The following is a 14,410-nucleotide window of genomic DNA, read 5'->3' as shown; positions in this document are numbered from 1 at the left end:
CAGAAAGCTTATATGGGACCACCCACCAGAATCAGCCGGAACGCCTACCAGAGTCAGCTGGAACACCCATGAACACCAGCCGGAACACCCACCAGAATCCGCCGGAACACCCACCAGAATCAGCCGGAACACCCACCAGAGTCAGCTGGAACACCCATGAACACCAGCCAAAACACCCACCAGAATCAGCCGGAACGCCCACCAGAATCAGCATCCAAAAGGGGTGTAGTCTCCATAGCAACCAATAGACTGGTCCAACCAGAAAATAAGAGATAAGATTTCATTGGTTGTTAAGGTGATAAGTTCAATTGTTCATTTTTCATACACGTCCATCTATATGTTCTCCACCTGCCAGTTCCGTCCGTCCAGCTGCCTTTCCCTTTTCTGCCATGTCACATGTTGCGAGACGTGGCAACCAATTGGTTCCCAGGTGCTTGAGATGATGTCAAACACACGGTCGACAACAAAATGGATTTTGTTGCCATAGCAACACCTTACTCTTACTAAACCATTTGTGTACGTCGATGGCATATCGTTCGAAGCCTCCAGGATTTGAATTAAAAGCTATATTCTCGTCACAGAGGGACATCCGCCCACCAATCACAGGTGACGCAGGGTGGACCCTATTTTAGGGGCAAATAGAATCTGCCCCTACCCCTCCAGCTCAATTCTTAACCAGATAACCCACCACTTATTGAGTATGGCGGGGCAGGGGTCATATCTCGCAAGGGCCTTTCCTCATTCACTCGAGTTAACCCTCCGAGAGTTGCTCCGTGCCTTATTATCATGCATGCGCGGTACCTCTCCAGCGCTCAGTTCATTTAATTTGTATGAAGCCATCTGTCTACTTAGCACTTTGTAAGAGAAGACATTATACGCAAAGTGATTACGCTGAGCTCTGCCTCCTGTGGTTTCCGAGCTGTACAAAGATATGGGGTTTAGGAGCGAAAAATCTGTATTCCTCCTCCCTGTGCTCAGTGCCATAAAGAACGACCATTCGCTATATTCCGCAGCAGCAGGGATTATATTTCCAAATGCAGGATAATCCGGATTATAAAATATTTATATTTTTTAAATTAATATAGGAATATAAATTATTGTACAATGCATGGATCCTGTAATATTAAATTATGATTTTTTTTTTCTCCATAAAATGACTTTAAAATATATAATGGGGAGAGATTATGGGGTTTATTCACTAAAAAGTAAGTTGCGGTGGCAGAAAAGATAAAGATTTAAAAGTGTGTTTTCTCGGAATTGTCGATGTATCTTTAAAAAAAAAAAAGTAATGTTGCTTCCCTAAAAGTCATGAAATAAAAATTAAAAAAATAATTTATTTTTCTACTGGAAAAGCAGAAGTTATAATTTTTTTTCTTTTTTTTACAGTTCAGCGAGTTTAAATGAACAAGGCGTACAAACGACTCAACAAAGTATGACCAGGAAGCATTTGCCCGGAGAATGACCCATTTACCCTCGGAATCTACCCACAGAGACATTTTCGGCCACGTGAATTGCTTAATTTGCTTAATTTATGTATCAGGAAGTCCATCGCTTTCGCTTCAGATAGGCCGACATCTTACAGCTGGGTGCTCCTCAAATTGTCAAGTTTTACTTGACTGAAAGGGTGGTAGATAAGTGGAACAGCCTCCCAGCAGAAGCAGTAGTGGCTAATACAGCAGGGGGTTTAAACATGCATGGGATAGGCATATGGCTACTGAATTTAAGACGAGACCAACGACTGATTAAAGTCTTTACAGCAGGAGAAACGGGCAGACTAGACGGGGGCCGGATGGGGCCGATTTTCCTTCTTTCCTTCTAGTGTAATAAAAGTTCTAAGTTAATATTCAAGGCGTTTTTATTGTTCTAATAAAAATAGTCAATGTAGGCACCACGAGAAGCTGACAGGAAGGAACTGTGGTTACCCAACACGTTTTGCAAGTGAGAACTCAAACCCAGTTATTGCCTCGCCTCTCACTAACATCAAGTGTTACTTTTATTCATTTTTGGAACGCCGATAGCTGCCATTTAAGTAGATCCAGCCTCAAAACCTTAGAAAACGCCAACAAATTAGCAAATCCTCAACACTTGGAGTGATACGAAAACTTTGAAGACAACTGACGGTTCCTGGTGGTGGACCTCACTTGCGTTGGCTTCCAGAATGATCATCTTATTAGCTATATGGAAAAAAAACCCACATAATTAACCTTTCCGTTCCATCTGCAAGAGCTGATATTTTTAGATATAGAGTAAATCCGGTTCGACTCGTTCCCCTTCTTTTAGCTGCTCTGATCTGGCCAGCATCGTTCTTCCGAGTCTCCCGTCCATCCCTTGCTGGCAGCAAATTCTCTTTTTCTTTTTTTAGACTGACACCCAATAATGCAATTTTAAACGAAACTCGTCGTCGCTGCTTTCTTAAGCCAGCTTTTTAGAAGCTCAACGTGAAATTCCATTTTAATCACTTATTATATGTTTTTTTATCTCATTAGATCCCGACGGCAGCCAATGTTCCGAAGATGTTTTCTGAGCTAGATCGTAAGATAAGATTTTCTCATCTATGACAACTGTAAAAATTCCCTCAGCTATTAATTCCAAGATTCTAAAAAAAAAAAAAGTCCTCAAACCCACTTTAACATCAAAAGTTTTCGAGAGCAAGATGGGGATTTGACAAGATGCTATGATAATTTTGGTTTCTACACGAGACTGAGCTCCGAAGCTCCTTGTAATCTTCAAAGTCTGCCTCCTCGTTCCTTGTCTAATAAAAAAAAGAACGTGGCGTGCAATGAATCATCAATCTTAATTATCTTATCTATTGTGGTTGACAGTAAGAAAATCGGGTCTACGTTCTTTCATCTAGGAAGACAATCTTCTCTCTGTACCTCTACGAGTTGTTGATATGGCCCAGTTACACCTGAAAAGGAAAGCAATTTACGATACATTGTGTTGGCCAGGTTGGGATGTGGCCAATGGTATAAGAGGCTCTATGGAATGATGAAGATGGACAGGATACTTTGTAACAAAAGGATAATCCTGACTTCGGAGGAGAAACGTTAGAACAAGAGGCCATGATCTAAAACAAGAGGGTCACAGGCTTAGAGAGGGTGGTAGGTAAATAGGACAGCCTCCTAGTAGAGGTGGCAGTAATACAGCGAGGGGGTTTAAACATGCATGGGACAGACATACGGCTCCTGAATCTAAGACGAGACCAACGACTGATTAAGGTTTGAGTCTTTACAGCAGGGAAAATGGGCAAAATAGTTTTTTTGGGTTCTGACACATAAACTGTAACTCAAAGAACAAAGCCAATAATCCTGTATCTGAGGTGGATTTATTGGGTAATTAAAAAAAAACAGGGGAGGTAGAGAAGAACCCGTAAATGGTGGGTTGTCTTCTACTTGTATTTCAGCACCACGGGCAGGGATAGCGTCACAAGAAAGATGAAACTCTTGACGTAAGATCCAGAATTAGGACGGACATTAGTCAACAAAGGCTCTGCTACCCAACATACATGGGGAGGAAAAAAAGATGGTAGATCCAGAATAAAGATGTGATCCCATCTTTCAGCATTACATGTAGGAAAAGACGTTGGACACCCAGCAGCATATGAGAGTCATTCGCACCTAAACGTCTATATGCCTGGAAGGTTCATGGTTCCGGAACCCAAACCAAGTCAGGTGATATAATGACTTCCTCACCACAGCAGAGATAAGATGTTCTCATGGATGTCGTATCGAGGGTGACAAGTCTACATTAATGTTTGGGTCTTCACACACAAACCAGGGCACAAAAAAGAAGTGTCAGATGTTGGCCACCATGTGTCAAGTTTTGAAGACAAGTTATTAAAATTAAAATACAAATATATCGCAGATTCTGTAAAGCAAAGTTCCAAATTAGTCAAACACCACCTATAACTTCTGAAATGAGAATATATTATTAATAGGCCCAACACCAAGTGTGACAAAAAACGAGAAGAACCACAGAACTTTCCCAGTTCCCATAAATTGAATCAATAAAGCTGAAAGAAGGGATAATGGATCAGAACCAGAGTTGTGCAGGTAGGACCAGTCCTGGACCACATGGTAGTCCAGGCATGGATGCTCTTCGGTTCTTCGAACCCAAAAGCGCGATCTACCCCTAGGAAAGCAGCCCAGGGGCTGATGCCACCACAAACATCGGGACCCGTAAAGCCTAGAGCCTTGGCTCTTGGACAAAATCCAAATTGATAGGTCTTGTCCATCTTGTGGTCCAGGGTAGCATGAGGGCTGACTAGCCTGCATCTGTTTCAAAAATGTGGTTGCCGAAGACAATAGGAGTTGCATTTAACAAGCGCCTCGAAGGTCATAAGCTCTTCTGGACATCCCCTACACCCAAGCATCGACTGGCTATTCCCAGTAACACCAGTCTTGTCTCAGCTGGGAGATGGACGTTAATGGACCAGCCAAGGTCGGAGAACGCTAACTTCTACAATAGACGAGAAGCAATCAAAGACCTACCCAACAACAGCATTTTAAAGCAAAACTGGAATGCAAGAGATGGTTGTGTCATCAAGCATAGTGGATGCCAAGAACAGCTAACCAGCAGAGGTGGAAAACTATAGTGCAGCTCAGAATCTCATAAAAACACTTGTGAACAGGGCCTCTCAGCATATTAGAGAAAGTCAAGGATCAATTTGGTCTACAACATGCACCACACTCAATGCATGACAGGTAAAAGGTGTTAAAACGGAATCTTGTCTCCGATTCTATGAAAATCGGTGTTCCCAGAAAAGAACGGTACGGAAGTCACACAATAAACACCCTATCATCTCACAGCCACCAGAAAATAATAGATACAAAGTTCCCATTAGTTCTGAAGAACACAGAGATAGATAGAGAAGAATCTCAGATACATTAAGTGTATTGGGGGTCTCACCTTGAAAGCGATGTCATAGAACTCTCCGCTGCTGCTGAGGGATGGGCGTCCGGGCATCACCGTGCCATTTGGGTGGCAGTCACTGGCCATCTTGCCATCCACTTTAGGGGTAGGAAAGGTGCAGGGAGCAGGCGGGTTACTGCCCTTACCCTTCTGGCTTTTCTTTCTGGACATTCTGGGCGCCAGAGTGTTCCCGGGAAGTTCCCAAATATTTGGGGGAAGGAGAATATCGGGGAGTTCCGGAGGTAAGCAGGAGGGGAGCGAGTCGCCAGGCTGTCACAGCTACAAGAAGCAAAGCATTTGTGTCTGGACTTTGAGGTCTCCCCAGGTGTGAACGCCTTTCACTTCGTGTACCTCACACCGACAGGTACCTCTCTGATACTCTCCTCTATCGCTCTGACCCGTACCTCTCTTTTTCCTCTATTCTTTCTCCCCCTTCTTTCTTCTCTTCCCTCCTGCTTTCTCTGTCACTGTGTTCTCCTTTTTCTACTCCTCCTTATCAACCTTTTACTGTCACCTGGTATCTTTGTCTTATTTTCGCAGCGATCTCTCGTTTTTATCTCTCTCTAGCTCTGTTTTTCTGTTTATCCCTCTCTCTCTCTCTCTCGTGCCCGTCTCTGTTCTCTCTGTTTTTCCTTTTGTCTCTCTTAGTTGCCCTGTCTCTTTTTCCCTGTCTCTCTTTGTCTATGTTCTCTTGCTCTGTTCTGTCTATGTCCCTGTCTCTTAGTGCTCCCTGTGTATGTCTCTCATTCTCTGATCTGTAGTTGAGTCTCTTTTCTCTGATTTTCCTCCTCTCTTTACTTTCTCTCTCTCTCTCTCTGCTGTCTACAGTCTGCTTCAGTGTCTGTCTCTGTCCCTCTTTCTCTTTGTATTCTCCTCTCTCACTCTCTCTATATGTAAAGTCTGTCTCTCTCCTCTCCTGCCCCCAAAGTCACACCTTGACCCCCAAATCTCTAGAGATCCCCCTCTTCCATGTAAAAAAACCCCAAACCACAGGTTCCTTCTCCCCAAACCAGCACCCTGATCAAAATTAAGCCTTTCCCTAGTGACCTTTATCTCAGCCCAACCCACAGCCCTGTCCAGACTACTCCTATCAGTCTGACAGCTGCACCCCTCCGGCGTGTGCTGCTCCTGCTGGGCTCTGGCTCCTTGTGTCCGAATACTGAGTCCCCTGTGATGCTCTGGTTCCGGTATAGTGCCGGTACGATTCGGTACCGATAGTCACCCCTCGGTTGCCGCCTCCTTCAGTGCTAGAGTGCTCTGCTTTCCAGCGCCGGTATCAGCCCTTCAAGGTAGGCGGGACTCCATCCATCACTGACAGCGCAGGCGTCCAACCACCGCGCCCCAACTATTCCATTACCGGCCAGCTAAGGAATAAACAGCCAATAGGATGCTTGGGGGCTGGGTTATGTAAATAGAGCAGGACAGATGTTTGCTGCTTGGTCGACCCCGGTGCATCCAGCGAGCTGTCATCTGCGTTACCGGCATTATCCCTCCATCCTCATTATCTGCACTCACAGCCCTCCCCACCCTCAACCTCCACTCACAGCCCACCTTACATGTCATTATCCCTCCATCCTCATTATCTGCACTCACAGCCCTCCCCACCCTCTATCTCCACTCACAGCCCTCCAACACTCCTCAACCTCCACTCAAAGCCCTCCTCAGTCTCCACTAACAGCCCTCTAACACTTTTCATCCTCAATCTCCACTCACATCCTTCCTCACCCGCCATCTCCACTCACAGCCCTCCTCACTCTAATTGTTCAGGAATACAAAATGACAAAAGGAAATGTATCAGAAACTGCAGTTTTTCCATTCATTTTGTCTATATTTGTCCAAAATGAATTTACCGGAAACAGCAGCAGGCCCCGGTAACGATTCCGGCCACTGTCTGCGCAGGAGTCCTCGATCTCCGCGGTAACGGTTATTATATGACATTTAAAGTGCTGTCATGGCGTAATGCGGTGTAACATCACACGGTGTGCAATTGCAAGCTGCGCATGCAGCCCCGTCATTGCAAATTGCGTTAATTAGGGCCAGACTGGGGATGACTTAGTGACCCTGGCACTTTAAGGCCAGCAGCCGCCAAATGACGAAGTACAGCCGCTGGCCACTCACTACGTTTATCCAGGCGGCAGCTGCAGGACCCGATCCGCCAGAGTGGCACTATGGGCAAGTATGCGGCCCTATCGGCCACTGAGCATTTGCCCTGCGTGCCCGATGGCCAGCTAGGGCTTAATAAGGGGTAACACAAGCATTTTGGTATTTTACATTACGCAGAAGGCTTTCATTTTCCGGAAGCTCTGGTGTGTGGCGTGTATGATGTACACTAACAGGATACAATTTGTCTACAGTTGTTGCCCTTAAGCGCTCCGCACCTGGGTTTATCTGCCCCGGGTCTATGTCTGGATGAGCGTGATAGCAGCGTGTCCAGCTCGTGGCCCTGTCAGCTGATTTCATTAACCTATTACTGTCCCGCGGCTGCCTCTTGTCCTCGGGGTTTAATCAGAAAGGATGCAGCGTAGAAGCAGAAGCCATCCTTGTTCAGCTCTCCAGATCACCAGCAACGCGGCAGGAGAGAAGAAGTCACAACGTGATCCAAGGATGGAGGTCACTGAAGGACAATGTTTGGCCGATTCACCTAGAAGGGGTTAAGACACAAACATAGAACCAGCCGGCGGATCGGCCCCCGTCTGAGTAAAGACTCAACCCTTAATCAGTCGTTGGTCTCGTCTTAGATTCAGGAGCCACACGCCAATCCCATGCATGTTTAAATACCCTCTACCACGTCTGCTGAGAGGCTATTCCCACTCCTCCATAGGCTTTCATCAGTCACACTGTCAGGACGGTGATTAAGACTGAGCCATTCTATCTATTGTTACCCACAGACAGTATGATAAGGAGTCAGGTTGATTAGGAGATCATGCAACTGCCTGAAACATTATATTATGGGGTGAAACCTACAGCAGGTTTAGAAGAACTGCCCAAACACTTCCCAGTCCCAATAATTCGTTAATTTTTGTCTCATTGATAAATTTTGTTTTTACTCCCATATATTTCTTCAGGATTAGGGATGTTTCTCTTGGATTTTAAGGGCGCTAATATTTTTTCTTTATAAAATATATTTCTTTGTATAATTATCTTTCCTGGTGTAAGTGTTAAAAATGACGTGATCGGCATTCAATCAACATTCATCATTCATGGTCAACATTCTATTGGTTGCTATAGTGATTGTACCGATTACTATTATTATTGTTCTTTATATATTATCCTCAACGGTCTTCAGAAAGGGGCATTTATTTTGGTTTCAGAGCAATTCTTTGTAGCTATATGGGGCAAGTATCTCCAGGTTTCATGGTGGACATCTCACTCCATGAAGATACCAATGATCTCCATAATTCTTCTCGCTGTTACAATTCAACAACATCGCTCCTTCTTCTTTCTTCGCCCCACCAGCCGCTAGAACCCTCATTATCATAAATCATTTCACATTATTTCCCCTAATTACATGCATTTTCTATGATTTATTGCTTGGGATTTAATATTGATTATTGATTTGCGTAAATGCTTATTTTCATTATGATTCAGATCGGGGTCAGTCCTCAGGCTTCTCAATATTGTCATATAGTTTAATATGTAGATTGACACATCCGTTATTTATTTCCTTCTAAGGTATTGCCGGCACGGAGTGACTGTCTGTCGTTATTGAGGTGTAAAGGGTTGTATGTCTTCATTTCACATGCTCTATCGCTGTTCCTTCAGTGGTTTAGGATAATCCAGGGTGTCAGAGTATGGCTTTGATGGCCCCAGTTGACAATGTCTGGGTTTAACCTGCTACATGGTGACACAGTAGCCCATCATGTCCTATTTCAGATTCTATCCTTGAAGGACTAAAAGACTTAAAACCAGAGTTTTGGGCTCAGTGGACCAGAGGCATATCTTGGCTGAGCGCTGTCTTGGGTCAGCCGCCCTTAACCACTTACCCTCATGGGCAACTCGGAAAAGGTCACCATGGATGCTGTGCTCCATAATGTATATGGGCTGGTTACAAGATCTCTGATCTCTCCTCAACCAGCCCAAGGACAACAGGGCGATCCGCCCCAAGTCATGTGGCGGACTTTTAGACTGCATGATGGGAATTGAAATCCATGTCATCCTTACTTCCAGGGGCTTCCTTAAATATTGATGTTGATATATTTATTTCTGCCTGAAGGCTGCATCAGAATATAGAACCTGAATAAAGACGACAAAGACCTCTGGAAGGCGGAATATCACATTACAGGTCAGGGGTGGGCAATTAATTTTCCCATGGGGCCACATGAGAAATTGGAATGGTTTTAGAGGGCCAGACCTCTACAAACTACAAACTCCGAAGCCTTGTCCATTTTGTTAACTTATGTGCTGTTTAATAAAGTTATTCAAGCCTACGTCATTGGTAGAGGTGCTTGAATAAGTAAGGCCTGAATAACTATTAGCACAGCACAGAAGTGAACAAAATGAACAAGGCTTCGGAGTGCATACCGTATTTTTCGCTCTATAAGACGCACCTGCTGATAAGACGCACCTAGATTTTAGAGGAGAAAAAAAAGGAAAAAATATTTTGAGCTAAAAAATGGGCTAAAATATTTATTACAATAACTGAATAAGCTATGAACACAGTAAGACACACGCAGTAAGACACACACAGACACAGTAAGACACACACAGACACAGTGAGACACACACAGACACAGTAAGACACACACAGACACAGTGAGACACACACAGACACAGTAAGACACACACAGACACAGTGAGACACACACAGACACAGTAAGACACACACAGACACAGTGAGACACACACAGACACAGTGAGACACACACAGACACAGTAAGACACACACAGACACAGTGAGACACACACAGACACAGTAAGACACACACAGACACAGTAAGACACACACAGACACAGTGAGACACACACAGACACAGTAAGACACACACAGACACAGTAAGACACACACAGACACAGTGAGACACACACAGACACAGTAAGACACACACAGACACAGTGAGACACACACAGACACAGTAAGATACACACACACACAGTAAGACACACAAACACAGTAAGACACACACACACAGTAAGACCTCCCTCCCTAACCCCCCTTCTCAGTATCTCCCCTCTAACTCCCTAACCCCCCCTTCTCAGTATCTCCCCTCTAACTCCCTAACCCCCCCTTCTCAGGATCTCCCCCCCCGCCCCGGTCACTTACCTTAAACTCCTGTGTTGGAAGCGTGAGGCGTTTGTCTCGGGTGCCGGCGCTTCACTGCTGATCGCCGGCGTCTGACGTCATATGCCGGCGCCCAGCGTAAAGCGCCGGCACCCGAGACAAACGCTTCCAACACAGGAGTTTAAGGTAAGTGACCGGGGCGGGGGGGGACACCGGACTCATTGGTGAGTCACCAGGACACTCTTTGCGGGCCGGTCCGAGCTATTCAGCGGGCCGGATGTGGCCCGCGGGCCGTGCTTTGCCCAGGTCTGTTACAGGTGTTCAGTTGAATCCGCAAGAGAATCCTTCCAGTTATAAAGAGGAAAGATGTATCGGTTAAATATCACTGCCATACAAGAATGTATCATCGTCCCATAGGGTGCTATACATCTTTGTTATCTGACAGGTTAGATCCCCTGTACCTCCTATATAAGGTTCTACGTGGCAGTTCCTGAACGCGCATTCATTCACCGTGATGCACACTAAATGTTTAGCTCGGGCATGTATCATCCTGCCAACTATCCTTATCAAAAGTGTCAGTGCGCATCTCCTCTGATAAATAATCACTCGAGGGGCTATTCATCAATGTCTTTCGGATGAAGAACCATGCAGGATTGTTTTTTTTTTCTTATTCCAACATAATTAGAGATCGTTGTCTAGTCTGCTCACTTTAAACTCCTGTCTTCACAAAGCTACTTACTATGCAAATATTTAGTTAGAAAACAATTGGATTATACCTGCCAACTGTCCCGGATATCCATAGCCACCGCATACTTATTCTTGTCCCGGAAGAGGGGATGTTTCTGCTCAAAAAAAATTTATTAATATATTCTATATTAGGTGATCAATCACAGGCTACATGCCACAAAAATATTGTAAAATATTGTAAACCTGTGTTTAAAGGAAACGGAGTTTGCATAAAGGAATGATCTCATAGTAATGCACACTTAACCTCATGGGATAGATCAACATATATATATATATATATATATATATATATATATATATATATAATATATATAATATATATAATATAAAACACAATAGAACACAGACAGGTGTATCTGGTCAAAGGTTGTTCAAGCATTAGGTTAATAATAATACCAATAATGCTGGTGCTGGGGGAGCTTTTATCCTGTGCACCAGGAGCTCCCTCTAGTGGACAGAAGTGGAATGACAAAAGCTCAAACATTGTGATTTTATTTTACTGTCAATTACACTGTATGTTATTAAAGGGGGTCTTTCACCACCCCAGCTCCTAGGCTTTAAGTTTTTAAATGCATTTATTGCAACTACTGATTTGTCAATGAGTGTAATTGTTTTGGAGGTATTAAGTATTTATTAAAGGAGCCAGCAGTGAAGTTTGTGTGTCAGTGTGTGATGTTAGAGCGTTTGGGGTGAGCCATGGGTTAGTGGTGCGAGTGACAGGAGGGAGATAGTACATGTAAGTGTATGGTATTAAGGTGAGTGGATGTTAGAGTGAGTTTGCTTGTTAGTATGTAAGCATGTTTTCGTTATAGGGGAGGACAAAAGCAATACTGCAACCAAGGTGGTCATAACCCTAGGCCTACCCATGAGACACTTCAGTGTCCCATGGAACCCCCATATAAACAATGCCTATGAAAGTACTTATTGAAAGCATTGTTTAAAAATCTACCTACGTTAGAGAAATGCTGCAGCTTCACACCTCCTCTGTGTCCTGATGTTTTGTGCTTTGGGTAGCAGTGGCCGGTCTCGTTAGACGGGCATATGGGGTACTCAGCAAATACATCTTCCTCCTCGCACACCAACACTCGCACACATAAAAACACCAAATACCAATACACACACTCATGCTAACACCATACACCAGCACAAACACACACTCTGTCATGAAATATTGTCACTTATGCTAACATCTTACATTAACACACATTCTAACACCATACGCTCACACACATGCTAATACTATATACTCACACACACACTAGCGCCCAACATACTCACATGCACATTACCTCCATACAGTAACACACACTCTAACACCATACACACACTCACTCTAACACCATACACATACTGTACACATGCCCAGATACCCAGGTCAGCACCCTAGGCCGCCACTTACCTCCATGGTTGTCATTCTCTATGCCGAGCACCAGGATACGATACCATATCCTGACCCACAGGTACGAGGACATCACTGCGGCCAAGTGGACTTTGTATTTGAGTCAGGAGTGTCTCAGTATTTTGGGGAATGTTAGATTTGCAAAACTGTCTTTTACTTTGCTTTTTGGCCTTTTTTTGTCCCCCATGCAGAAAATTGCCAGCTCTCCGCTGAGCTATTGGAAGAAAGTAACGCCGCCTCAGGTGATCCTCAAATAAATGTAAATAGCGTGTGTGTCTGATACAGGTAATATTACCTCAGAGAAGGCAAATTTATAAAGACACGGAGGCTCCCATTATGCTTATCTCTTTTCTTTATTCCCTCAGCAGCAAAGAAGAGGAAAAAAAATGTTAACAAGAACAAATATATGTAAAATAGGTAAATACACCAATCACAACACATATGAGCATCCAATGAGGGGCCTCCATGGATACCCCTCCTCTTCCTATATAACAGCTTAACTCCATAAACCTTCCTCTTTTCTTTGCTGCTCCCTCAGATAAGTACATCAGTTCTTTGCTCTTCACAGCGATTTTACTCGTTTATACTGTGCTTGGTCGTTTTTTCCGTATTTATATGATTTTTTCCTTGTCCGTTGTCCCGGTCAGGGGGCGGTTGTGCCTACCTCGTCCGTGGTGCCTATCGTATTTCTCCGTTTCTTTTGTGTCTCTCCCGGCCGCCTGTTGCACTGGCTTCGTGTTCGGCGGCCATTTTTCCTGTTTGCAGTTTCTCCTGTAGTTCCTTTCTCGCGCATGCGCGCGTCGGACGTCGGACGCGCGGTAGCCATCTTGGATTAGGTATGTACCCGCTTTGCCAGGTCTTCGTGCGTCATTAATGGTACGTATTGCGGCGGCCATTTTTACTGTTTTACCGCGCGGTTTGGTGCCTGTACCGTTTCCCTCGGTGCTTCCTCGCCGTTTTGTGGGGTTTTTTCGTCTTTTCCCACTCGTTTCTGCTCAGCTAGGTGGGTTTCTTTTGCTGTGATGCTCCCTCACAGGTCTGTTTCATCTGCTGAGCTGCCGGCATCTTCTGGCCAGCATAAGGTTGCTACCCATAATGAGGCTTCGGTCCTGGGTGAGTCACAAGGGGATGTTATTTCTTCGGAGGAGTTCCATACCCTCCTTGATGCTACCATGACAAAATCGGTTACCCAGGCCTTGCAATCAGCCATGGGACTTATGTCTTCTAATATTACCCAATCTATTTCCTCTGCCATTAAAGCTGCTCAGGTTCCTGCCATGCCGTTTAACCCTGTTTTGTCTGGGCAGGAAACTTCTGAGGTTCCCTCCAGGCGTAAGGCTTCTGCGAAATCGCACCACATTTCGCGTTTACCCTCCAAAATTGTTATGACGGACAAGGTACGCCCTGTCACTGAGGACGTGGTCGCACCACGTAAAAGAGCCCACCATCGGGCAAAATCGATGCGTAGATGGAAGAAGGCTAAGTCCTTTTCTGACTCGTCCGACTCTGAGTCGGCATCTGAGGAGGTTTCAGAAGGGTCCTCTGATTCGGACCAGGCCGCTTGTTCTGCTTATGGGGAGACGGTGCCCGGTGACGGAAGCCAGACGAGCCCCGTCCACCTTCCTTCTGATGGGGATACCCTTGTGGACCCTCAGGGCGAGCCCCCTTTTTGATCCTGATTCTCTGCAGAATCCCAGATCGGCGGAATGGTTTCCTACGCCTCATGTGGCTCATTACGTGGCTTCCAGGGTCCGTAAGCCCCTAGATAAGGCGGCTAGAAATAAGTTACGGGCGGAATGTCCTAGGCCGTCCGTACCCGATGACGCCTGCGCCACTCCTGAGGTGGACCCCAAGATCGCACAATTTTTGGGGAAATCGGGATGGAAGTCGAAGAAGGGGCTGGAATTTTCCCTTAGGAACTGTCAGGATAAAATCCTGGACATCCTTGGCCCGGCTACCAAAGCTTTTGACATGGTGGAGGCGGCCCTGTCCGATAATGTCCCTGTGGACCTTATGGTGCTGCGCGGCTGGTTACAACGTGCCATTTGCCTTATCGGCAACGCCAATACGGCTGTGGCGTCGGAACGGCGCAAAGCCATTTTACTTAAAATTGAACCTAAACTGGTTAATATGGC

At 45.1% G+C, this 14,410-nt stretch overlaps 1 protein-coding gene across 1 annotated transcript in view; it reads right to left on the bottom strand.

Moving 5' to 3' along the window:
* Positions 1-4,965, bottom strand: part of LOC149285811 (ras-related protein Rab-26) — a 64,413-nt gene extending 59,448 nt beyond the window's left edge. The window contains exon 1 of the mRNA XM_089494986.1: positions 4,909-4,965. Coding sequence (XP_089351112.1) covers positions 4,909-4,965 — 57 coding nt within the window. The remainder of the gene's footprint in view (positions 1-4,908) is intronic.
* Positions 4,966-14,410: the final 9,445 nt, after the last annotated feature.

The sequence above is a fragment of the Sceloporus occidentalis genome, unplaced genomic scaffold (genome assembly GCF_023333645.1).
Source record: "Sceloporus occidentalis isolate IW3139 unplaced genomic scaffold, rSceOcc1.0.p SCAF_76, whole genome shotgun sequence".
Classification (NCBI taxonomy): Eukaryota; Metazoa; Chordata; class Lepidosauria; order Squamata; family Phrynosomatidae; genus Sceloporus; species Sceloporus occidentalis.
Note: the sequence above shows the minus strand (reverse complement) of the source record. Positions and strands in the feature narration are given on the sequence as shown.